The 24,735-nt window shown below is 37.2% G+C and overlaps 1 protein-coding gene across 1 annotated transcript; it reads right to left on the reverse strand.

Annotated features, from left to right (window-relative positions):
• Positions 1 to 1,230: 1,230 nt before the first annotated feature.
• On the reverse strand, positions 1,231 to 22,751 carry CTCFL (CCCTC-binding factor like). Its single transcript, XM_086474959.1, is given in 10 exon segments — positions 1,231 to 1,349; positions 14,193 to 14,313; positions 15,096 to 15,281; positions 15,918 to 16,072; positions 17,828 to 17,977; positions 19,271 to 19,391; positions 21,279 to 21,366; positions 21,368 to 21,398; positions 21,880 to 21,998; positions 22,747 to 22,751. Coding segments are annotated over 10 exon segments (1,095 nt in total).
• Positions 22,752 to 24,735: the final 1,984 nt, after the last annotated feature.

Here is a 24,735-nt window from a genome sequence, read left to right on the forward strand (position 1 = left end):
ACAGAGAAAAATAACTGCAAGGAGCTGCTTGCTGTAATTTCCTGCAATTTAGGACTATTTATTTTTAAAACTTTTGCTGCCAACCTCCCCATCTGACTGTCACACTCTTGCTGAATTTTATCATCAGAACATAGTAATTTATTAGAGATCAAATCCAACCAGTTATTTGACTGTCTTGGTTTTAAATACTACTCAGCCTTTTTAGCGGCTCTGAATCCTTAGGGCTCTCTATAATTAATGTTTCTTTAGCAGAGGCAGTAAGGGGACTGGCTGCTCACAGCCCGTGTTAACCCTTTGCTGAGATCAATGTAAAAACACAGTGAGGGGCTGTGTTTGCGAAGGGGTCGTGACAAATGATCCACAGAATTGTTTCTACTTTTGGCATTTGAAAATTACTCTTTTATACAAGTGGGCTGAGTACAGCCAGTATCTACCCACATGATTAGAAACTGATCTGTGCCTGCAAATGTTAATTAACAGATGGGGGGGGTCGCATCCACACATATGGCATTTTGGGAGAGGCTGGAACTTCTGTAAAGATTTTGTGGCAGCTGAAGGACTTTGAGATGAGCGAACAGGAATGATCAAGTGAAAGACTGAGTATTCGCAGTGTCAGGTAGGTATATGTTGGCTGTAATAGTGGCACCGCAGGAAACGTGTCAGAACCAGGGGGAAGCTGGCATGGAATATTTGAGTCAGAAGATGGGGTGGTAGTGGAACATTTCACCTGAAAGAGCACCAGAAGAGAAGAATAAGGACGCCCAGCATCAGGCACGCTAATTTTCGCCTCCAAATTTGACCCAAAATAGCTGAAGCCTAATGACAGCCAGCAGGCCAAAATGAAGTGTCACATCTGAGGGGTGAAAGAGAGAGGTCAGCCCTTTGCAGCCTGCCAGCAGGTGCATGTCTCAAGCCCAGCCTACCTGAGTTCCCTGGGAACAGAAGGGTTTGCCCAGCCTCACACACATTCACCACCTCCAACCAGCTGCCAGAAGCTTCTAAAATTGAACTCTGATAAGCTTTCACTTGTAAAACCAAACAGCACATCAGAAAGCACTAGACTGCCCTTGAAGAGCAAAAATGAACCATAGAATCACAGAGCATCCCGGGTTGGAAGGGACCTCAACCCATCATCTGGCCCAGCCTTTCTTGGGAAGGGAAGCCTGGATAAGAATATCTAGCACACCCTGTCCGATCGCATCTTGATAACTTCCAGGCTGCTGCCATCCTCTAAAAATGCTCCTTTGGCCCCAGCACAGGTAAACGAGGGCCTACATCTACAGCAGCTTCAACGCTTTCTTGTTCTGCAACTTGCACTGCAACCTCACTCCTCCCCGTTTTCCTCATAACTGAACAAGAACAAATACAAAAGTATTTATGAGTAAATATTGAATTTTATTCCTACATTGGAAGATAATCTCCTTTAGGTCAATATTATCATAACCCAGAGAACGTCAAACAGCAGGTAAACGGCAAGAAGTAAAAAACTCACCACACAGTAAAAAAGCCCAATAATGAACACATTTTCCTTTAAATTTTAGCATCTTGTTATCATCCTCTTTTTCCAACTATGTGACCTATTACCATGAATAGAAAAAAATATAACCTAGCATAGGAAAACAACGATATTAATCAAGGTCTACTCTCAGCTATATATTTTTGCATTAGTATGTTTTTCGTAGTTAGGAGGGCTGAATTTGACCTCAGAACATTCCAGTAATCTGTTGTAAAACAAAACCACAGAAAAATTACTATATTTGATATTTTCTTATTAAAAATTGTTACTGCAATTGGAATTCTGAAGGGGCTGCCCTAAGAAAGCTTTGTCCTTTTCTGGGTGAACTATTTAAGGCAGTATCCTTGACTGAACTTCCAGCATTCTAGCTAATTTGACCATGTTTGTCTTCTACTCAAAGCACTCCCAGCAAAAATAGCTGCCACAGCTCCTGTGTAGTGACTGTCTCAGGAAGAGAGTCTCCAATTTTTGCAGTTCTCTTATACTGTATTTTAAGAAGATTTTTTTTTTTTTCCCAAATCTCTCATCAAATAGCTTTTAGTAGTGGCAGATATGTTTGCTCTAAGTCTGTTAGTTTCCCACAAGCAAGAGCTTTCAACAGTATATTTGAATTATAGACACTGAAAGAATTATAATTAAATATCAAGATCTATGGTGGGCACGAAGTACTGTTATACATTTTGCTGAACAAGTGGCAAAAGGCATAAACTAAACGACCATAATATCAGATTACTGTTCCGTTACTGAACTAATATAAAAAAATGTAAAATTCTATTCTGAACGATACAGTTGTTATTTCAAAGGAATTTCTACCAAAGCAAGCAGAGAATCATTGAATTTTATGGTTTGCATGCATATTCTACTGTACTGAACGGAGTCTGAAACCTATAAACAATTTGTACCAATCTAATTCTAAATGTGTTAATCTATGTTGGCACAATTTTTCTTATGTTATACTTACTTATTTCATAATAGTAAAGACAGGTTTAAATGGATACTTGCATAAGAGTTATATGATGTAAACCACTATGTCTCTGACACTGCAGCCTTTATCAGTGTGAAAAGTCTTGCAGCAATTTAACAGAACAAAAAGGAAACCAGATCGAATAAATTACAATATGAGAGCAAAGCATTATTGTTATTGAACTTGCACTGGCACATACTTAGAGACAGGTACTTGCCTTTCCTATCACACTTTCTTGGAGTTTGAGCAAAAACATCTATGAAGGGGGAAATAACAGCAGATTAAATAAAACCCTAAAGCGGTTTCCAGAAAATGGTATTCTCCCCCTGCCTTTGTGTAAGTGTCGACAGGAAAGGAACATGCCTCGACAGGCAAACCAGCCCCAGAGTGCATCAGAGAGGAACAAGCCTTTGTTTAAAGCAGCACAAGGTTACCCTGCACTTCTTTATTTGTCAGCTTCTGGTAACCATAGAAAACTGATACACGGAACACACAGCCTGAGCAGCGAATGTCAGGATGATATGCAATGTTGGGTGCTTGCTTACCTTCCTCACTAATGGTTGGCTAATCAGGATTCTTTATGTAGTTTTGTCAGAAAACAAACACTGTGACTTCTTTCAAAACCAAACATTTTGCTTCCAATCCCCTGGACCTCTGGTAAAAGAACAAAACAAACAAAAAAAAAGACAAGAAAAATTCCCCTATGGGCAAAGAAATAGTCTCTTAAAATAGGAAGCATTCTGTGCTATACACAACCTTCAAACATAAACTGTTGTCTAAGGTAAAACACACAACCTAATTTTTGTATTTCAGTTAGTTCCTGCCATTTTAACTCCTTAGTGAGCACAACCTCTGCTTAAGGGTTCTTACCCTTCATATAATTAAACCCTAAGTGCCAAAGGCTGGACTGAGGGATAATGGTGGTACTTATTTCCTTAGTTTCACTCAGCAATGCAACCACAAAGCTTTTGGAGTTTAGTCCTACCCAGTGAGAAGCATGAGACTGGCTTTGTTTAGTAACACTACAGAGAAGCACAAAATGATGTCATTATTTTTGTATCTTTTGTAAGGCATGAATATAAGCTTGGAACAGACAGTGAATCTAAAAAGTCTACGCTGCAAGGAACAGACCACAGTCAGTGATCAATAGTATGTACAATTTTTTTCTAAGCACATAGTCATAAAAAATTGAGTCATATTCAAAAGGAAAAGACATTCCTAACAGCTAAGCATTATGGTGAATGTAAATAAATATACTTATGTGCCCAGTTTGTGCTGATTCCCAGGCTAATGTGTGTCCCAGAGAGCGTGGGCTAGAATAGAACAAAATTCGTCACTTCCTCACTTCCTTGCTCTGTATCACGCAGCACAAGGACTTACGTAAGTTACTTCTTTATTAAGCAAGAGTATGCATGTATTCAGGCAAGATATAGTTTATCAAGTCAGAGCACTTAAAACCCCCAAAATTTTCAGTTTCTAAAAATAAGGTTTGATCATGAATCTCATTCTTTCAAAGTCTTAGAGGGACTTTACGAAACCAGAAATGGTTTCATAAACAACCACAGAACAACCTGAATTCTGAAAAATAAAAATCTCTGATCAATGATTTCAGTGGACGTTACATGAAGCAGATTTGTCTATATACGTTGAGCAGTGGCTGTTCTCAGATTCAGGCTTGCTTACACCCCAAGTGCACTCACAAAGAGGCTGGAGCACAGAAGAGTTTGTTCACCTGGAAACACTCTCACCCGGGTACCAGAGCACCATCCAGCTCTGCCACAGACTGAGTCACTGATGCTTCTGAAAGTCACATTTATATTTTAATGCATTTTGAGACACATAAATACCTTTAAAATGACTTGCGTGTTTTCTAGGAAATCCAAACAGTTTCACCTTCCTCTCATTTACAAGTTTCAGAAGCCAGGGCCACAATACCTAAATTGCTACCTAGCTGTTATGAGACTCATTTTTGAGTTTTAGCTGATAATAATTCAGCATTTACTTAACAGCAGCTACTGATAATGCTGAGAAATTTGATGTGCTTTCATTGCCTCTCATTCCACAATATGAATTCTCATCCTAATGCTTTAGCATTGCTGATTTCTTTGCCTTGTGAGGGAGTGGAATAAAGAGCTAATTTTGTGGCAGGGATGCTGCTTGTATCCTGTCTATTCAGTCTCCAACAGAAAAGCTTTTTGTATTAAATTGTAAAGATGTCACCGGACAAACTCAAGAAAAATGAACCAATCATTGTAAGAAAAAGTTGCACTTTCAAATTGAGTATTATGAATTATGTATATTCATTCATTCATGCTACTTACAGGTGTTTGTTGTGAAATTACAATAGATAGTGTATTCATCAAAGGATTTAACATTAAATGGTATTTTTATGTTTAAATCACAACTACTTCTCTGTTTCAGAATGGGACTATCTCCTATTCACTTACCAACAGAAGAAAACATGGTTGGATTAAGAAAAAGTCAAGAGAACTTTCTCCATTTATGTATCTCATGAAGGAACTTTCCTGATTTAAGACATAGGAAGAAGTTCAGTGCCAAGTATCTATTTACAAACAGAATCACTGCCTAATGCTTTGTGGTACGAGCTGCATCCTCAGGGTGCAATTACAGCAATTATCTGGATGGATCTTCTCATCAGTAACCTTTGACTCATCTCATACAAACTGTCAGTCTTCATCATCAAACGGGGAAAGCAACGTATTGTTTCTATTCAATCATCTGCCTCTGAAAAGAGAAAACTCCACTATCAGGACAGCCTGCCTGCCCATACGTCTGACCTCCTGTAGCTAGCCTGCATCTGCCAGGCGGAGTGGCAGGCCCCAGAATGAACAGCAGTTCACTGCTGTACTGTTCTTCTGTCCAGACGAAGCCAGCAGGCACCCTTGCACACTTCTGCATTTCTCTCAGGAATTTCAAGAGAATCAGAAAAAACTCTTTTGTATGCAAAGTATAGATGCATTGCCTAATCTTAAAAGGTGCTGAGTGACTTGGTCTTCAATGGGATTTGTTGGTAATGCATCAATTTTTGGAAGTTAGCCCCAAAAGGAAGAGACCACTGTCTCAGCTCCCATCTAAGTGGAATGAATTCACCGAACTAAACGGTTTTACTATAAACTTACGCCTATGCAAAGGTGGAGCATAGTCTTACATTAACACTATTATGGCATTTATTATCACACAACTGTCATTAAAGTAAAACTCCTACAAAAGTTTTGTTGAAGGGCATGGTCTGGAGGATACAGCCCGATTGAATTTAAGCTATTTCAATTCACAGTCAGTGACGCCAAGTGATGAAGGGATAAATAACTCAGTTCAAAAAGCAGAACATTTAAAATAGGAAGGGAAAATAACTACTATAAACAGTTTTGCACCTTTCACTTCACAGTGCTGGGTTACTAGAACTATAACTTAAAGTTAGGAAAGCTTAGTTCTCTCAGCATATAGTTCTTCCAGAAAAAAAGATGGCAGTTCCAAGGCTTAATTATAATCACCATTAGCTGCTATCTACGATTTCAGTAATTGGTAATAAACCCAAGGCTCGCTCTAATCAAAGCAAACTGCAATGTCACTCCTTTGCATTCCTCCCATTAGCTGCAAATGTTATGTGGACAGGGCAGGGATAAAACCAATAACAGACAGAATGTGGAAAAAAAACCCCAAAGCTAAAAATAAACAAAATCATTTACAGAGGTAACTCAAACAGTCAACTACCAAAGAATAAAGAAACAAAATTCTTCATTGTCAAGTGCCAATTCAAAGTGAAAACAGATTGAACCAAAACTGTCAGAAAATTCTTTACCATTTTGTAACGATCACACACCCATAACGCCAGACAGAGTCCAACTGTTTCAGTGACTAACTTCGAACAATAGCTGGGCTGTTTAAAAGCACAACGACAGGGAATGATGTTTGCCTGAAGACATACTGTATTAATGTAAATTGCTTTCAAATGCACGTTCAGTTTCTTAACCAAAACAAAAAATAGATATTAAATTGTGCGAGTGGAAGTTACTGTCAAAGCCATATATAACATTCTCAGCCATAATTCAGTCATCCATTAGTGACCTCATGGAGTGAGCTTACATTCAGTGGGAAAGACAGCAGAAGAGGCCTCTGTTTGTGTCAAAGGAAAACATTATTCATTTTACTCTTCCTACTTTAGAAATGTCTTAAGACTATGGAGTCTGTATCTCCTTTATGAACCTTCCAATTACCACCAGATGAAACCCTCTCTCTGTCTCCTCCTTAGGAGATGCTATACCACCACTCATGCCCATGGCTGTTAGTCATGCTGCCATAATGCCTTCATATCATCTTAAGCACTGACCTTTAAGAAGTTGTAAATGTTATTTCAGTTTTAATATTCTGAATCTAATGTCTCTGGAAGTGATTAACAGCACCGGCTTAATGTCATTCAGTTCCTGCCCGTTTGCTCACCACCTTCTGCTAATATATCTTTAACATTAACATGCTGCAACACCCCAGATCGCTATTTCTAGTTCAGTGAGATTAAACTAGTAATAAGCTGCAGCATACTGTATCATCAGTGGGCTTCATTCCTCCTGAAAGTAAAATGATTATGCCAGAGATTAATTTTGTTCTCTCTACCATCTTTCTCACCTGTACAACGGAGACACCATAGCTATGGTTGAGAGAGACACCTAGGCTTCCTCACAGCAACAAAAGCTAAATTCCTGTCTGTTAACTTTTTCCCAGTTATCTTTGCAGTATAGCTGCGAGATTGTTAAATAGCCAAATTCATTGTAACTAACAAAAAAGTAATCATGGCAAAGATCTTCAGCAGAAGATCTGTACTGACAGACAGCAGGCATATTTCCCTAATCCAGACTCAGTAATCAGCTAAAAGACTTGAGAGACAGGAGAAAGGTTAGTTTGGATATGAAGTAGAAGATGGCAAGAACTTAAAGATGACAGTTCAAGAAAATTTCTTGGAACATTCACAAAAATGGAAATCAGCTGCAAATCCACTATTTTATCTACTCTACTAGAATAATGCTTAGATGATGAGCAAAGATCACCTCATGGTAAAAATCTTACACCACGCAGAGGAAAGACCTAGTCTTTCTGGTGACACTGACTGTGCACCATTTCCATGCTGTTGTGTCTATGTTTTGGAGAAAACATAAAAGAAATCTACAGGAGCTGACAAGCTCACTCTCTTAGGAAGGGCCAGATCACTTCTCAAGGCCTGTGTGCACACTTCACCCCACCTTAAAGGACTTTTAAAGTTTGCCTCACAAACCTGCTGCTTGCCAAAAGCCCTAAAAATCTCTTTAGGCAAAGATTTCTTAGATAAACAGCTTAAATTATCATTAAACAATAATTTTACATGCTATGTTGAAATGATTTATCAGCAACAGAAAACACGCTCACACGCCCCCAGCGCACACTGCCTACACCTCCCCCGCGCTGCTGGCGCCCACCGGACCCTGCACGGCGCCGGCTCAAAGCCGGCGCGGAAGATGCGCCCAGCGCCGGCAGGAGCCGCGGTGCGGGGTCGCAGGGGCGCGGGGGACCGGCCGCGCAGCTGGGGCTCTGCTCGTTCGTACAGCGCTGGCAGGCACGGAATCGCCAACAGGACACCTCACCAAGTCAAAACTTAGACAAAAACCTTCCAAGCACCTTTGATACGCGTCACCTGCTCCTCTGCCCGTTAAGGAGACGTGAGCGCACACCGCCATCTACGGGAAGCCTCTCTAATTACCGCCGTCGCTCATCAACTCGCAGCACAACGCTTAATTACACGCTACGGGGCAAGCACACGCTCCAGCTTCCAGCCCCGCTCCCGCTGACGGTAGCTGCGCTTCTTCATTTCCCTGGCAGGTTCTAGGATTTGGGGGGAACTGCTCTGCAGATCTCAGAGGACGATTCGTTCGAGTCGATGCGTCAAAACCTACTTGTTAGGGCAGCATCGTCCGCCACACGTCAGCGTCGCTGGCCTTGCTGTGCTTCAAGGTCTCAGTCATATTATGGACCTAATTAGTAAAAATGTATCCAAAGTCCTGGTTTTGCTCTTTCTCTGCTTTTATCTATTGGGTATGATGTGTCGCATGTGCCTGTGCAGAAACTGTACTTTTCCTCACACTATTTAAAGCAGAGCCAATTTCTGCTCACAGAGGAAATTCAGAATGCTTCCTCCTACATTGAAATCTTCTTTTCCAAACAACTGAATTATCCAAGAACCCTGTTAAAGACTATTACAGAACACTTCAGTGTTATCTGTTTCCTGACAAGAATCATTCCTGTATATTTAACAACTCCTCCATAATTAGTAAATTAAAATATTTTAAAATTGGCATCTGTTCAGAACATGTACTGTTTTAAAAGATATTAATACATGCGTACTCATCTAAAACATATGAAAAATATCATTAAATGATCTTTGTAAAATAAACATCTGAATGTCACAGTGATGTAAATTCTTACTGATGAAGAACAATCACTATTTGTGGTTAAAAAACACAAGACCACTAGGAATGGCTCCTGAGGAGGTCAAAACATTCCTTCTTGTTTTTCAAAAGGACACATTTCTAGCTTCTAACTACTTAAATAGTCATTTTGCAAGTTCAGAGATAACAAGATATTTATTGTTACATTCATATTCCACTTTATGTGCTCTGATCTCGTTTTCTGTCAGCACAAAATGAGTCAGCTTTGTTATTAAAAATTTAAATGAATATATATTCAGAAAATTCATCAAGTAGTTTAAACAACTTTGAAAATTAATTTTAACAAAGAGATCTATTGCTTAGAATTTATGACACAAATGGAAACAGCACAAGAACAAAGTCAACAACATTATTCAAGCAATTATCATGGACACAAGTATCCTTAAGTCCTGTTGTTGACAAGGTAGCCAGAACAAATCATTAACTTACTAAAGCTGGATAAATATTACCATTATGAAAATGGACACAAAACAATAATTATGAATCTTAATTAAACAGTCAAATAACACCATTATAATGGAAGAAGGACAAAGCGAATGAGTAATTCTGATAAATTCAAACACACTGACTTCTCAGTGATTGCAAAAACATATGCTGCAAAACTGACTGAGGTTCTGTTACCAAAGTGATAATTCCTGTTCATATATTTGGCTGAGTTGATTGATTAACATATTGATGAGGCCCTTTAGCGTAATGTGGCCTATATCTTCTACAATTGGCTAATTCACTCCTGTAAGACAGCAAGTATCTCTTGCTAGTACTGACATCCTTATCTCCTAGTCACCTACATGGGGTACTTAAGACACTGCATGGCAGTGAAAGCTCCTAAACACACCACTGGTTTGGTCTTATTAACAGAACAGTTGCCAAATTAAAAAAAGTCATCCTAGTAGAACAGGCATGTGGACATCTTATCAAGTATAGGATAGAGCTGTTCATTTAATATGCTAACTGGAAAAAACCTAAGCTTTCATTTTTAACAGACCTTTCCAAGTAGCAAAAGTTAAAATTTCCAGTATTTAGGTCTCAAACTGCAGTTAACCTGTAAAGCCCACAGCAGAATTTATTACCCCTGACCACATCAGCATAACTAGCAAACACAGCTTTCTTAACATGCAAACCCAAACAATTTTATACGGGCCGGGTTCTGTATTATATTTGTAATGATCTTAAACACAAATGTTAATCTTGAAATTAGCGTACGGGTTTGGCATTCTAATTAAAATTATTTACTCGTTACATGACCTTACTATTTAAACTGGTTAGTAATGCTAGTGCTTATTTATAATGAAACATAACATGAGAATAGCAGCATTAAAGATGAATATTTTAAACGTACTGAAGATTTTATGAACAGGCTTCCAAGTATTAATTATAAATGACAAAAAAATGAGTGAACAGTGCCTAAATGGGAATTGTGATCACTGTAACTAATCATAAAAATCAATAGTACTTACTGTAATTACTCTAACTATATTAATTATTAATTAAGCAGTACAACCAGTAGTTCTTATAACCTAAAAAGTTGGAGAATTGTATTTGACAGTTAAAATTTCTTTGATTCTTAAATGTACTATAAACATGAACTTTCCTAAATAATACCAGTGTGCTTTACTGAAGGCCTAATTAAAATCAATGTCATGGGTGTGTTTTGGCTGTAGTACTAACTGTAGGATCACAATCTTACAAACGCAAGCAAGGAGGCTATTTAAAGGAGAAGGAGGGGGGACGGAAACAGCTACCACCTGCACTTGAAAAACAGTCAGCTTATGGTGACAGAAAGTTACACATTTGCAGAAAGGGGTGGTCCTGCACACCAGCACACACTGCTGCTGCTTCATTTCTGTCAGCTCTAACAATCATGCAGCTCTATGTCTGTCCAGCTAATTGGCCTTACCAAAACTAAGACAAGAGAGAAAGGTTAGTTTTTATTTAGATCTGGATGCTGATCAACTCACCCTACAGCCATATGGTTGCCAGAGCTGAAACAAGAGGGAAGAAAGAAAATTATGCTTGGGACATGGGGAAAACCACAGGACAGGCAGCATGATGCAGCTGTGAAGCCACACCCCAAAGCTTGCAGGAAACAAGCCAAAAAGTAAGGGATCTGCTTCTGCCACTATTTTCCATGCTACTGTAAAACTAAAGGAACACTTCTGAAGATAATGACATTACACCTACTGAAAAACACTGGGAAAAGAGAATGGAGATAATAACATTAAATAAGTACTGGAAGGGTGGGACATAAACCCATGCGTTTTTCTAGCACCAAATTGTATTTTAGCATCATGAATTCTATTAGAAACAGAGGTGTTTGCAGATAAGATATTTAGTAAATGTTCCTTGCATTAAAAAGTCATTGCCTTTCATGTACTCACCTCAGGAAAGTACAAATAGACTGAAGTTCATGCAGCTCAATTCTATAGAGCTACTGAGGAATAAACTCGCTTCAGATCGGTATGCAATTCTGTGAGTAAATCTGGAAGAAAAATTAAATGCAAGATGAAACAAACCTTTCTACTTTTTCATAAATTACTCTGAAATTAACTATTTTTTTCTTTATTCTGTTGTTACACGTATATAATAAAACAGGTTAAGGTTCCTTACAACTTTCACACTTAGCAATGCTATTTAGGTTACACAGTAGAAATTGTAACAAGAAGAAAAACGAGCACCGAAGGGCTTCCGACACCTTTCAAACAGTGTCTTTTCTAGCTTTCTAACTGAATGTAGTTACGCACTTGCAGCCAGTCAGTTACAACCAGTGACAACAAGGAAGATCAGAGTCTAGTTGTACATTATTTGTCCATCATGTTGAGAAGGATTTCACAAGTCCTTTCCGTTTTCTGTTCTCTTGGAGCTGCTGTTTCTATTCCTTCTAAAAGGGGAACAATCTCACTGGCAAAATGTTCATTTTTCACAGTGCAGACATATTGGAATGATTCCAGGTCAACTTTGCAAAAAAAATTAAATATTGTGGTGATTAACCAGAAAGACAAGTGAATATTTCAATGAATTTAACAAATAGGCAATTTTATTTAGTGGAGAAAATACTGCCAAAATGTAACAACCACCTTATATTTTACCTTACAGTTTATTTGGAGAATAGATATATTTTATGTAGAATATTATATTACAAGTCATGTTAGTGGGTAGTACCCATGGTATTCTTATCAGAGGAAAACTAAGCATTATTTAACTGGAAATTTAATTCTCATATACATGTGTTTTCTTTTTTAATTGCTAGTAACAGCAGCCACGCAAATAATCTTTTGGAAAGCCACAGGCCCCTGCAAGCTGTGCAAGAAGTGGAGAGTGATATATACTCACAAGTGACAACTTTGGGAAAAAAATACCTTCTGGAACTAGCACAGAAATTTCTATTATTTGTGCGAGTCATTTAGCGGATCGAGTATCTGCATGAACAAATCTAAAGACACACTATCTTAGCTCTAGAAAATCAAGCTTCCAGATGAAGGTATCTCCAAGATACCAAAAAGAAATTGTTTGCATGTAGCAAACCACTAATAAACAGCAAAATCTAATTATTGCAAAAACATAAAACAGTGCAGCTGTACCATTTCTCCCTAACCATACCGTTGCAGCCATACCAGTGAAAACAGAAGTGTTAATGCTAATGTAAACTCAGCTGCTGATATATATTCATTAGATTCAGAACAGTTCCAACATTTCTTCTTCTCACTAAGTCAAATTTTATCTCAGTGTCATTGGCCACAGATCAATGTAGATACAATATGATATACCAAAATGTAAGGTTTTAGGACACCTGGGCCTAGGATGTATCTGCACTCTTGTCTCTTACTCCATAAAAATCACCTGAAGAGTCCTATGGCTTTCAAATAACAACTGGGAAGCAGAGAGGCAAAAAATGGCAGGATATTCTCGTCAGGCAAAGCTATTTTTTTGGCCCTGCAAGCGACCACAGAAACATAGAACCAGCTCTCACCCTGCAACAGTGCAGAGATTCAGCATCAGATCAAACAAAGGGAAGGCAGGATGCATAAGGATACAGGGTTCCTGCCCATGGCCTGACCTAACTGGATTTGTACTGAATCCGAACACAATTTGTACATTGTGCTTTGTCTAACTCAACAGAAATGCATATAAATGAAATTATGAGCAGACACCTCTTCTGGGTCAAATTTAGACTGCAAGGAGAAGCTGCTAGAATATTACTACCGACATGGTGACAGGCTAAGATTTGACATGATAAAAAAATACTTTGTATTTTTTTAGAGTTGCATATAAGATAAAACATAAATAATTGCACCAGGAATGTACTAGTGTAACACAGATAGAAAAGGCACTTGACTTATTGCTGTGGAGTTCTCTCTGACAAGACATCAACTGACCAATTAGTCTGCCATTTTGGTCTGCCAAAACCTGAACTTTTTCACTTTCTGGGAGTCCTAACCTAATGAGAAAAGATGAAGAAGCAGGAGAAAGAGAAGGAAAGAGATAAACCGTGAACTATCTTTTGGTTTATATTGAAGTTTACAGCATAAATGCTCAGAGCTCAAGAGCTGTCCACAACGAGTAACACTAAGTAATTACGAGTGAGTTTCTGATTGCACAGACATGCTGAACCAAGAGCTCTATAAACCAGCCGGATCGCCTCTGCAGTATGACAGAAGAATGACTCTAGCTATTTGAATCAGCAGCATTTTTATTATTATTTGATCACTATCTGGTCTAAATACGAGAGAAAGAAGCTGAACAATTTCTTTATTAAGATGCACTAGATCTTTTGTGATTAACATGCAATTTGAGTTCTGAAATTGAAAAATTTTCAATCTGGTCTTTATTAAAGCAGTATATTATAAATCATGAGCTCTTAGGAAAACTCACTATGGCTGAACTCAGTAACGATGTGTTTCGTCCTCCTTTATAAAGGCAAAGGGAATTTGTAAAAGGGAAAAGAGAAATGCATTTGTAAGCATTGCTAAGCAGGGAGTTTAGGAAGACATTTGCAAGAGCAGGGAAGCAGAAGTCCCAGAATGGGTACCTGAGCAATGACCCAACTCAGATGACAGAATTTCTGACACACAATAAAAACTATTCTGAAGTATTCTTCCATTATTAGCACTTAAATTAGCTTCATTGTGAAACAGTAATTAAACAGCAGGGGAGGTTCAATGCCTTAGCCTTTTATTCTTGATTCTAATTTACATGATTAAATTCTAACTTATTCACTGATTACCTTCTTGCTGAACACGCTTTGGGTTCTCATGGGTTTTATTTTTGTCCTTGCTTCTTTTTCTGGGTGTAGCAGTTTTTGCACTCACCAATCTACAATTTTCAGCATGTTTATGCATATTATTCTGTTAGCATAATGAAGCATAAATATATGAATCAAATATTAATGTATGTAAGCAATTTAACACACACACAAAAAACAAATATGGTTCTGACAGACAAATTTTAGAACACTAAGTGAAAGGTTGGCTTAGTTAACAACCTCCATAAAACTCCTGAAGATTTTCCAGAATACATATTAAAATTCTGCTTTAAAGGGACACTGCCCTTTGGTGGGTATAAAATCAAATTTACCATTTTCAGGTTCCTCGATAAGCAATAAAGTTTTACATGTAAAATCTGTACGTGGAAAAGAGGTTACATTTACTTCAGAAGTACACAGAGTTAACCCAAAACCAGAGATACGTTCTCGTTGCATATGGTTTTGAAGAAGTGAGTAATAATTTCTCACTGTCCTTGCTGAACTGGCCCTAGCAGTCTTTCACTTCAATTACCTTTACAAGTTCTTTAATTTGTCTTAAAATTCATACCTCCAGACTGCCTTTTTATTGAAGATGACTACCGCATTAAACATTAGTAACTTCCATACTGGATTGTGCAAACCAGTAACAACCCTGAAAATACAATGTGGCAGATATTTTCTACCTATAGGGGAACACTATAAAGTTCTTTATTAATCCCCTAATGTAAGGTTTGGGAAAGAAAACAAACAAGTTGTGCTGGGTTAGCATTAAGGAGTTAACAAGCCAGTACACTGCTTTTTACTCTCAGTCCTTTGTGACAATATGATCCGCCATACTTAGCCAAGGACAACTCCACTGAGATTCCTTAAAAGGAAGTATCTTACCCAGAGCAAATAGTCCTTACCACATTTAGGGCATTCATAAACTGTAGGCTTAATATTAGAATCATGATGCCTCCTAAAGTGATGAGTGAGAAGCTGCTTCTGTCAAAAGCTTTTGCTGCAGCACAAGCAAGCGGAGGGTTTCTCACTAGTATGGGTTCGTTTATGTACAATTAAACGTTGTTCCTGAAACTAAGAAAATACCTGTAACGTAACTATCCAGCTCTGTGACACACGTTTAAAAACCACGCAGGCACACAAAAAAGTGCAAGATGTTGCACAGGCTCCTTAATTATCCTCCCCCGTAAGCAGATGCTGAAGAACACATTGGGATACTGCCCACGGACTTGCAGAAGGTCAGAGGTTTTCCTCCTAACCTCATTAAGGTGAGCAGAGAAAATAATCAGAATGGAGCAATGGCACATTCCAACACATCAAGGCCAAAGCAATGCTATCCTAAATGTACTTTTTAAAATAAAATTTTCAGTTCCAACTGAATTTGTGCTGCTGAATATCACATTTAAGGCGCAAAAATTATATTTTGTTCTCATTACAGTGTCACTGAAAGTGACTGCTCTTACTTTATACCACTGAGCAGTTCATATACTTGAAGACTTATCAAGAAGATAGCCTCAAACTTTGCAGCATTTCAATTTTACTGTCTATTTGTGAACCATTTCTCTTGTAAATAAACTGCACTATTTTAGTTAGATTGCAGTCACAAAAGTTTTTCCTTTCTTAAGATAAATATAACCCCAAAGCCAACCCTACCTTGACAATCCATGAACTGAATAATAATAATTTTTCAGTGAATTTAAACATCTGCTTACATGCATAGCTGCACTGATCACATTTGAATCTTTTTTCATTTCTATGACTCTTGTGCTGAATAAAAGCATAGCGCTCATGAAAAACACCTTCACAGTAGCTGCATTTGACTGCCACTGCCATATAGGAATGCAGATTTCGCAACTGGACACCTGAACAGTTATTAAAAGCAACCCATTTTAACAGTCGATTTTTGATTTCCACAATTTTGAACAAGAGTTAGACTGAGTAGCCCTGAGTAATGCACACATTGTAGAGGAGAACACAAAAAAGAACCTTCTGTCTCCTCTGCAGTAGGGGTAAAATTGCCAAATAGGCCATTTTTCAAATTAGCTTAAGACAACTGAAGTTTCAGCAAGATGTTGTAACCTTCCAGAGAAATTAAGCAGTTATAACCCTAAATCTTACTGATTTCAATGGAAAAAATTAACAAATCAAATCCTTTTAAAAATTCTGGTAACTGCCTGCTTTTGTCTATACACAAGAATTCATTTGAAAATGCTACTGAAAGTAGTATTGACTATATTAAAATGGTAAGTGCAAAAAGGCATGAACAAAGAAATGGTATATATGTAAATAACAATTCCACTTCTACCTTCAAATACTTAATAGACTTCATGGGGTCTGTATTCTTTGTATGTCTAAATAATTTTTTAATATATCTTTTTCATATATTTCTGGGAACATAATATTTTATATAGGTTTTTTGGTATTGGTCAGTTATATTGCCTCACATACAGTAAACATGCTATATTTCTAATACACTGACTTATTAACAAAACTCTCATCTGTACAAAAATATTTTCTTCTTAGAAAAGAAGATGAATTTATGTATGAAATGTATGGATACAGACAACTTTACTGGTACTTGAAGCAAGTAGCATTCCAAGCAAGAGTAGTTAAAAAATTTAGGATACCAAATTCCCAGAAAATCATGATGGCTTGTGTTTCAAGAACTGGTTTGTACAAGGAATTATTTAAATATATGTTTTCAGTTACAATTATAATTTTAATACATATTTTCAATATCAACCTGTATATCAGTACTATTTGACACTGATGGCAAAGTAAAAAATTCCATTATCTGGATAAAGGACGGAGATGAACTTACGGAATGCTTTATTCTTTGCATTATGGGAAAAGACCCCAACTAGCTAAGAGACATTTGAGTTTATTGTGTCACCTTCAATGTTTCGTGAGTGTTATGCAGCTCCAAAATAATCTTTTATATAGAATTTAGAATTCTAAGAGTTTCGTATGCTTTAAGCATAGTGACACCATTGTCCGCTGGACCAAAGAAGTCAAAATTAAAATTTAACTTGCCCTTTACTAACTAATGCAATTACCTGTATTTCATTAAATTACAAGGAAAATGTGCTCAGCAACTAAACGTGCAGTACAATTTTAGATTAAGAGGTAAAAGGTGATTTGGTATATGCAAAACCCCACATATACAAAAACATTCAAACTATTCTCATTTCTTATACAGCTAGGCACATATATACATTTTAACTAGAGCTAAGAAAGAAACAGAATGCGAGAACTGAAATGGCTTCTGTGGCTTTGAGAAAACACTTTTCAATACAACCCAGACATGTATTTTTGTGAGGTAGCTTCTTATTGAAAAACAGAAGGTCACAATGCCACAGGTAACGAGCAAAAAAAAAAGCTGAAGGTTTGCTACTTTGCATTTTAAACAAATTAAACCATCAACCACTAGATGTCACCACATCTCCTTGCAGGAGGAACTTGCCTGTAAAACAGCGAATACATTTCCCATAGAAATATTCTGGAACGATACAAACTCATAGATAACATATTTGTAGCACTGTAAGCAGTGAAAATTAAAGAGATTTCACCTCTAATTATTTCTACATTTCATCTTCGTTTTTTTTCTTAAAACTCACCCAAGTCACTTTTCCATGCAATAAAGGTACTACAATGTGGACACTGGTGTTTGGGCACATTTTCTCCATGCTTCTGTAACGTACGGATGTTCATGGTACCACTTGGAGTAAATTCGGCCTGGCAAACATAACGTTCATAGGGGTTTTCACCTATTAAAAATATTAAAATGACATATGCTTAGGAACTCTACTTACTTGATACAAATGCAAAATTCCCACAGATCCAAACACCCACTTTCTAACAGCAACAGTCTCCAGACCAGCCAAAATGTTACTATTGATTGCCAATGTGCAAAAGGCTAAACAAGTTTACATAAGTTTACATAGCTGATCACAATGCAAAACTTGGCTTCCAGAATCTGCAATTCAAACTGATCAAGCATAAAGTCATTAACACAATTCTAAACTATTAATCATGAATTATTTTAATTATCTTCCATTCTGTCTTGAATATTTAATGCCTAAAAATGCAAAATTATCCTCAAATGTGCAAGGAGAGAAAGTAAACAGCTGTAACAACATCATGACAAAACCAATCCAACACCAGCTATTGATAATGGTGAAAGAGAAAGCGGCAACTATTTTCTTGCTTTCTTCCCCAAAAAGTCACATCAGGTGTGAATATCATCAAAAATTACATCAACACTAGCAACGGACACAGTCTAATAAGAGAGAAACAGCTAGTGTGCAGGACCCAACACGCACACAGATTTTGAATCAACTCCAGACTGGTTCTGTGGACTCTACCAGTACTGGGTAGCGTTCTTGAACTCTTCTGGTTGGACTCTCTTTAAAAAAGAATTCAGCTTAATTGCACCAAATTGCCTCAAGATATGAACCAAAGCATGGTAAGCGGGGATATTTGGAAGATTTGATTCAAATCACACTCTCACACTCTGATTCAAACTAAAACACTAATCATAACATACATTACATATCTTAATTGAGCTAAGCTAGACCCTGAAGGTACTAACTGCCTTCTCAGAAGGCACACGTGTTACAGAGCCTTGACTGCAATGCATTGCTTTCAATGTTAAAGCAATTTAATTCTTTGCTGATCAAATTAGTTACTAGCAATTTGGGGCCACAACAATGTCCATGTTTTGAAGACATTTTAAACTCTCCCATCAGATACATCTCCATATAAAAATCAACTAATTGAGAAATAAAAGTGACAACTTGATCCACAGTAAAGACCACCACATGAATTAAATATTTTTCTAATATAAAAATGCTGAGGGAGAACAGCAAGACTGTAACTACTAGCACTGCACAGCTAGACTCCCAATAGCCAAATCCAGAAAATTTAAAGAGATGTTTTTCAGGCACGTTTTGACTCAAAAATCACAAAAAGTGCCAATTTAGAGTCTGAAATTAGTCGACTAACCCTATGAATGTTAAGAGCCTAAGGCCATAGACTTGATCATTACATCAGAGTCCTACCCAAATGAGTTCTCATGTGCCTTTTCAGTCTATAGGCACCTTTGCTAGCATAACTGCAAAGGTCACAGGCATAAGGACGCTCTCCTGTATGTGAGAGAATATGCCATTTAATTTTGTTCACCTAGTATAAAAATAAATTTTCTGCAGTAACATACACAATAGAAACATAATCAATTAAAATATAAGCAATTTTACAAAATACATCTACTGCAATTTTAAATATTGCATCAATCCCAGAATCAGCACTCCCCTGGCCCTCCATTTTTGCTGTACAATCAGCCTATTGTGGTTTTAGGTAGCATTCCTCTACCCTTTCTCCTGATGATCTTGCTTCCATCGTCAGTGTCAACAAACAAAAAGAGAAATTTTATAAGAAGAACATAAAAACTAGAATTTATAAATCAGCTGAAGGGGTTACCTACTACCTTCAGGCTACTTGGATATGTCAAACGTAAAATTCTTTGAAAATACTCAGGAAAATAAATGAAATACCAAACTCATTAACCAAAATCTTTATTCACCCTCAAGTCCCAATGAAGCACTTTCATTGCAAAAGTTTAATTCATTTTACTTTTTTATACTGTTCTTGCGACATGTTCTACATAAATGTTGTAGGTATGCAAGCTAAAATTAGGAGTTACCTAAAGTTCAATTCCTCCGTTTATAAACATACTTAATGAACTCTCTGCTAGATCCCTTCAAATCTACTCCACTCTTCACTTAAATTGAACGTGACTGCCAACCTTTGCTATACATATACGTGGTATTACTAGGGGGCTCCTTCAACTCTCCTCATTCAGGTAAAGCTTACAGCAGTATTAGTGAGAGTTCTGCAACAGCAATGAGTACTGAGTACTTCCTTATCAAAACAAGGGAAAGAATAGGATACTCTAATCTAAACTGGCAGGTGTTTTAAAGATGCAAGGTCTCTAAAATCAAATTAATAAGATAAAGTGCATGGAATAAAGTTCAGGCTTGCTTACAACTTTAGATCTGGACACAGCACATAAAAAATTTAGATGCTGAATGTCCACTAAACTGTGCATGACCGAAAGCCTACTTTTTCCAAGTGAACCCTTAGGCAGTCTCTAAATTTTTTGTTTCTAGATTAAGAATATTTTGGTCCTGTAAAAACCCTAAACATCATCAAGCATACAAACACAACACATGAGCTTCATTTTAGACATTAGCCAGTTTTGTCCTACAGTATATGGAATGATGTATAAAGGAGGACCAAGTATGCTTTTGCAGGATCACATCCACACAAACACATTGTCTAGCAGCAATTTTAGTATAATAAAAAAGAAAACACCCTTAAAATGTAACTAGTTTGTAAAAGCTAAATAATTGTACAAATATTAATTTGAAGCAACTCATAAATATTACTGCATGGACAAAGTAAGGATTCAAGGAACACAGATTACTTGTTCCCTTTTGAGGGGCGATGGGGATGAAGAGAGGTGCATACAAACGAAACGCTTGTCACCACGAAGTTTTGGTAACCAGCTATCTTGCAGTAAAACTGCAGTAACGCAGCAGACAAATTCAACCCACCCGTGTGGTCCAAGGGCATTAGCAGAGCCTGGTGGTCTTTGCTTCGATGCTATTATGCAAGGGCCACTGATTCCTGGGATCCAGCAGATCTCCCTACCTTTACGGTCTCTGCAGTGCTCTTTCACTGTATTGAAGTATTACAGCAACCACAGGTTTTGCCATTCCTCCCAGTTCAGAAAGCATATATACATCTGCATCACAAGCCAAGTATTAATACTGTAGCTTGACATCCACAACCAGCTCTGCAATGCACTGAGCTGATCTCATCTAGGACCCTGGCAGTAGCCAAGGATGATACAGACAGCACGATACACGCACAGGTAGGTCCCACTTTAGCAAAAACTTCTCAAGGTTAAAAATCTGTGCAAAAACGTTGTAACTTGACAGTACATTAAAATCTTAGTATGTGAAAGCCTACAAACCCTACCAAAAGATTCAGTAAGGCTGTACTTACCTCCACTCTAGAATATTTACACATTGAACACTGGAAAGATTTTTCTAATGTATGCTTGTAATGTCTGTGTCGTGAAAGCTCATCGCTGGTCACAGCCACTGCATTTATACAGTCTGGTCCCTGTAAGAATATACCGTTTCTTAGAATTTTATTTAACAACACAACAGTATGATTTGTCTGCCTTAAATCAACATGCACAATTTTTAATAGAACCTTTTCTGAGATTCTGAATTTGTATATACAATAAATGTGCACCGTAAGTTTATTATAAATACTATTTATCAATTTCCTTCATATGGTTACCTAGCAAAATGAAAACACAAAAAATTCTACTATGCACATAGGAATCAGACATAACTGAAGTCAATATTCAGTTTTGACAAAAATTATTAGAATGGTATTTAACAAAATAAATGAATACATACACAGAGAGTTACTAACCACAGACCATGTCTTTTTCAGTGTGGAACTCCAAATGAAATCAGAGAAACTTCTGAGCACAAAATTATCACAGAATGCAGCTCTAAGACAAAAGTCGTTTGCCTGTTTATTAGATTTTGCAGACAACATGTAAAATAAAGTATTTTTACACGTTAGATACCTGCATGTACATTCACATGGTTACGCAGCAGAGATGTACGAAAAGCCTTAAGGCAGAGGTGACACACATGACATTTCTCAACAGAATGGGTTTTCACATGATGATTAAGACTTGATGCTCTGAGTGAGATGGATGTGCACAAACCACAGCTGAAAAATGCTTTTTCTCTTGTGGGAACAAAGACACATTTAGATTGTATGAGCCACAAAATAATGACCCTACTTTTTCAAAAAACAGTACCAATTTCAACATAGTTCCTCCTCTTTGGGTAAAACTACTTCATACTTCTACATAAAAGGATTTCAAAGTACATGATAAAAAAATCAAGCTGTCAGACAGAAATTATTGTACCTATTTAAGACTTAAGTGATTTGCCCAAAATATAGTTCTATGTGTTTGTGACACAGTTTAGAACCTAATCTGAGGAAACCCAACTCCTAGCCTAGCTCTCACTTCCAAGACAGGGTGAAACTGCCCCTCTTGACAGCATCGTTAAGACATGCTTCATCAAGGCACTTAGAGCCTGCACAACACACTTCTTGACCACAACTGTGTAACTAGTACTAAATAAGCTTGTTCAAAACTGTGGAAATGGCAGGTTAAGCTGTTCTCAGCTTTCTGGTAGTCTTGAATCTGTAAAGTGTATGCAGAAAACATCAGGATCTAAAAGCCTCTTTACAATTGTTAGTTGAATTTGAGGAAAAAAGATCAATTCCTTGAAGAAGTCATAGAATAAAGTTATGCTTTGTGGATTATGTAACATTTCCAAGTTCATGGCACAGCAGTACTGAATTTCTTTTGAGCTTAACAAGTTAAATGTGCAACACTTTCAGTTTTGAAGATTTGAAACTGCAAAATGGCAAATACGTCATATTCGAAGAGCCTTTCCAGAACAGTTGTCTCAGCTCCCAAGTGCACTCTCTGTAATGATTTTCATGCTGAGATCAAAATGTATTTTATACAACGCTTTACACCACACAGAGATGTGCAGCTAACACTTCGCTTCAGTAACAGCAAACAAAACCACTTTATTGTTATTTATTCATTGTGGATTCATGCCCACACAAAAGAACATTGTTAGCTTTGCTAAAGCTGCTCAAATGTGCTTCCTATAAACACAGTAGCTAAAACAAGGGACATTAACAATTTGTACAATAGCCATACTTTAAATAACCTCAGCCAAGACACCTTAATATTCAGATACTGACACACACACGTTTACAGACCCTTCGACATTACTGATGTCATCCAACTTTTACAGTCCACACATACAGTTTCTAGGGAAACAGTTGCTTATCCATTCCCTTCTAAGTCAGTCCTTAACTTCTGTGACATACTTTTACATTCCTAAAATCTTAAATCAGCCACTTTGTTTTACTTTTACTTTACTTTTTACATTTACTTACGTTCTGGGAGATACCTTGCTGACAGGCACTGATATTTGCCCACCACCCTCAGCCAGCAACTTGGAACCACTCTAAACTCATCCATAAACCCCCAAACAGCACATTTTGAAGCTGAATGAGGGAACTAAGAAAAACTATGTAAATTACTAAGTTTATTCAAAGGCATTTATACAATATTAACTTTGAAATCTCCCTGGAGGTTTCAAATACCACATAGTATTCAAAAGACCATTAATTTCTAAATGCCATCCAAGATGTATCTCCTGAACACAGATGCAGATGGCATCAGTCTGAACAAGCATCCTTTATCACTTAAGGCTGAAGGGTGTTTTTCCTTCTTCCAAATTTCCACAGAACGTTAGATATAACCCAATCTACACTTAACAAGTAACACTCTGAATATTTAACACAAAATTTCAACCTCACTTCAAAATATAATTTAACATACATTATCTAAAAATGAACTACAAAGATTATGAACTTTTTACCTTCTGTCCCATGCAGAGCACAAATCTGATATTTTAGATTCTTGGGATTTCTTACAACTGTTTGTTCTGATGGAGTTGCGTATTCCTGCTCTTTACCCTCATTGCATGAGTCTGACAAATCATCACTGACTTTGCAGCTCTCGATCTTTGTTTCCCCCCAAAGTGAAAAAAAGTTCCTTTCCTCCCACCTCTTCAGAAGGGGCAAGTTGCTGGACCTTATTTTCAAATGCAATGACATCATTATCTCTGTCAATCTATTTAAAAAAGAAAACGTTTTACAACTTCCCTAATCAAAGGTAGTCGCTAGTGGCAAAACAACCAAGCTATCAACAAACTGCAAACTACTAATTAATTTTGATTTTCAGCCTCAAATGTGATGGACAAAACTGCAACAAAAAAAATTGCATTTAACGTACAGCAGCCCTTTATGTCCCTGGGAAGGGAACAATTACTAAAACTAAGCCCTAGCTTTTCAAAACTATATATAAAATTTCCGAGAATCACTTTAAGATTACAGCACTGAAAACATAGAAACTTGTATCCGAATTTTTAAAAAAGATTTAAAATTTGAGTACATTTACCTTCTAAAAGAAAACAACAAGAAAGTACATTCTCAATTTTTTACCAATCTAATACAGGGCTTTTGAAGCCGAATTGTAATGCTTTCTTTGTCATATGGCAATTAACAAGGTTGTGATACTTTTTGCATTAGATAAACTTAATTATGACCATCCCTCACAAATAATCTAGGGTGGCCCATGAGTTTTAAAAGAAAAAAAAATTGTTATAAAACTAATACCTAGCACAAGATAAATGCCATTGTTTGCATTCCCTTTTAATAAAAGGCATTTCAAATAAGACCATATTACACATCCAGCTTTAACAACCACTGCAGTATTGTGCTAATGCAGGAAAAGAAGAGAAATTGTCTAACATCACATAAGAGATCTAGGCTGTCAAAC

The sequence above is a fragment of the Leptosomus discolor genome, chromosome 17 (assembly GCF_034619465.1).
Source record: "Leptosomus discolor isolate bLepDis1 chromosome 17, bLepDis1.hap2, whole genome shotgun sequence".
Lineage (NCBI taxonomy): Eukaryota > Metazoa > Chordata > Aves > Leptosomiformes > Leptosomidae > Leptosomus > Leptosomus discolor.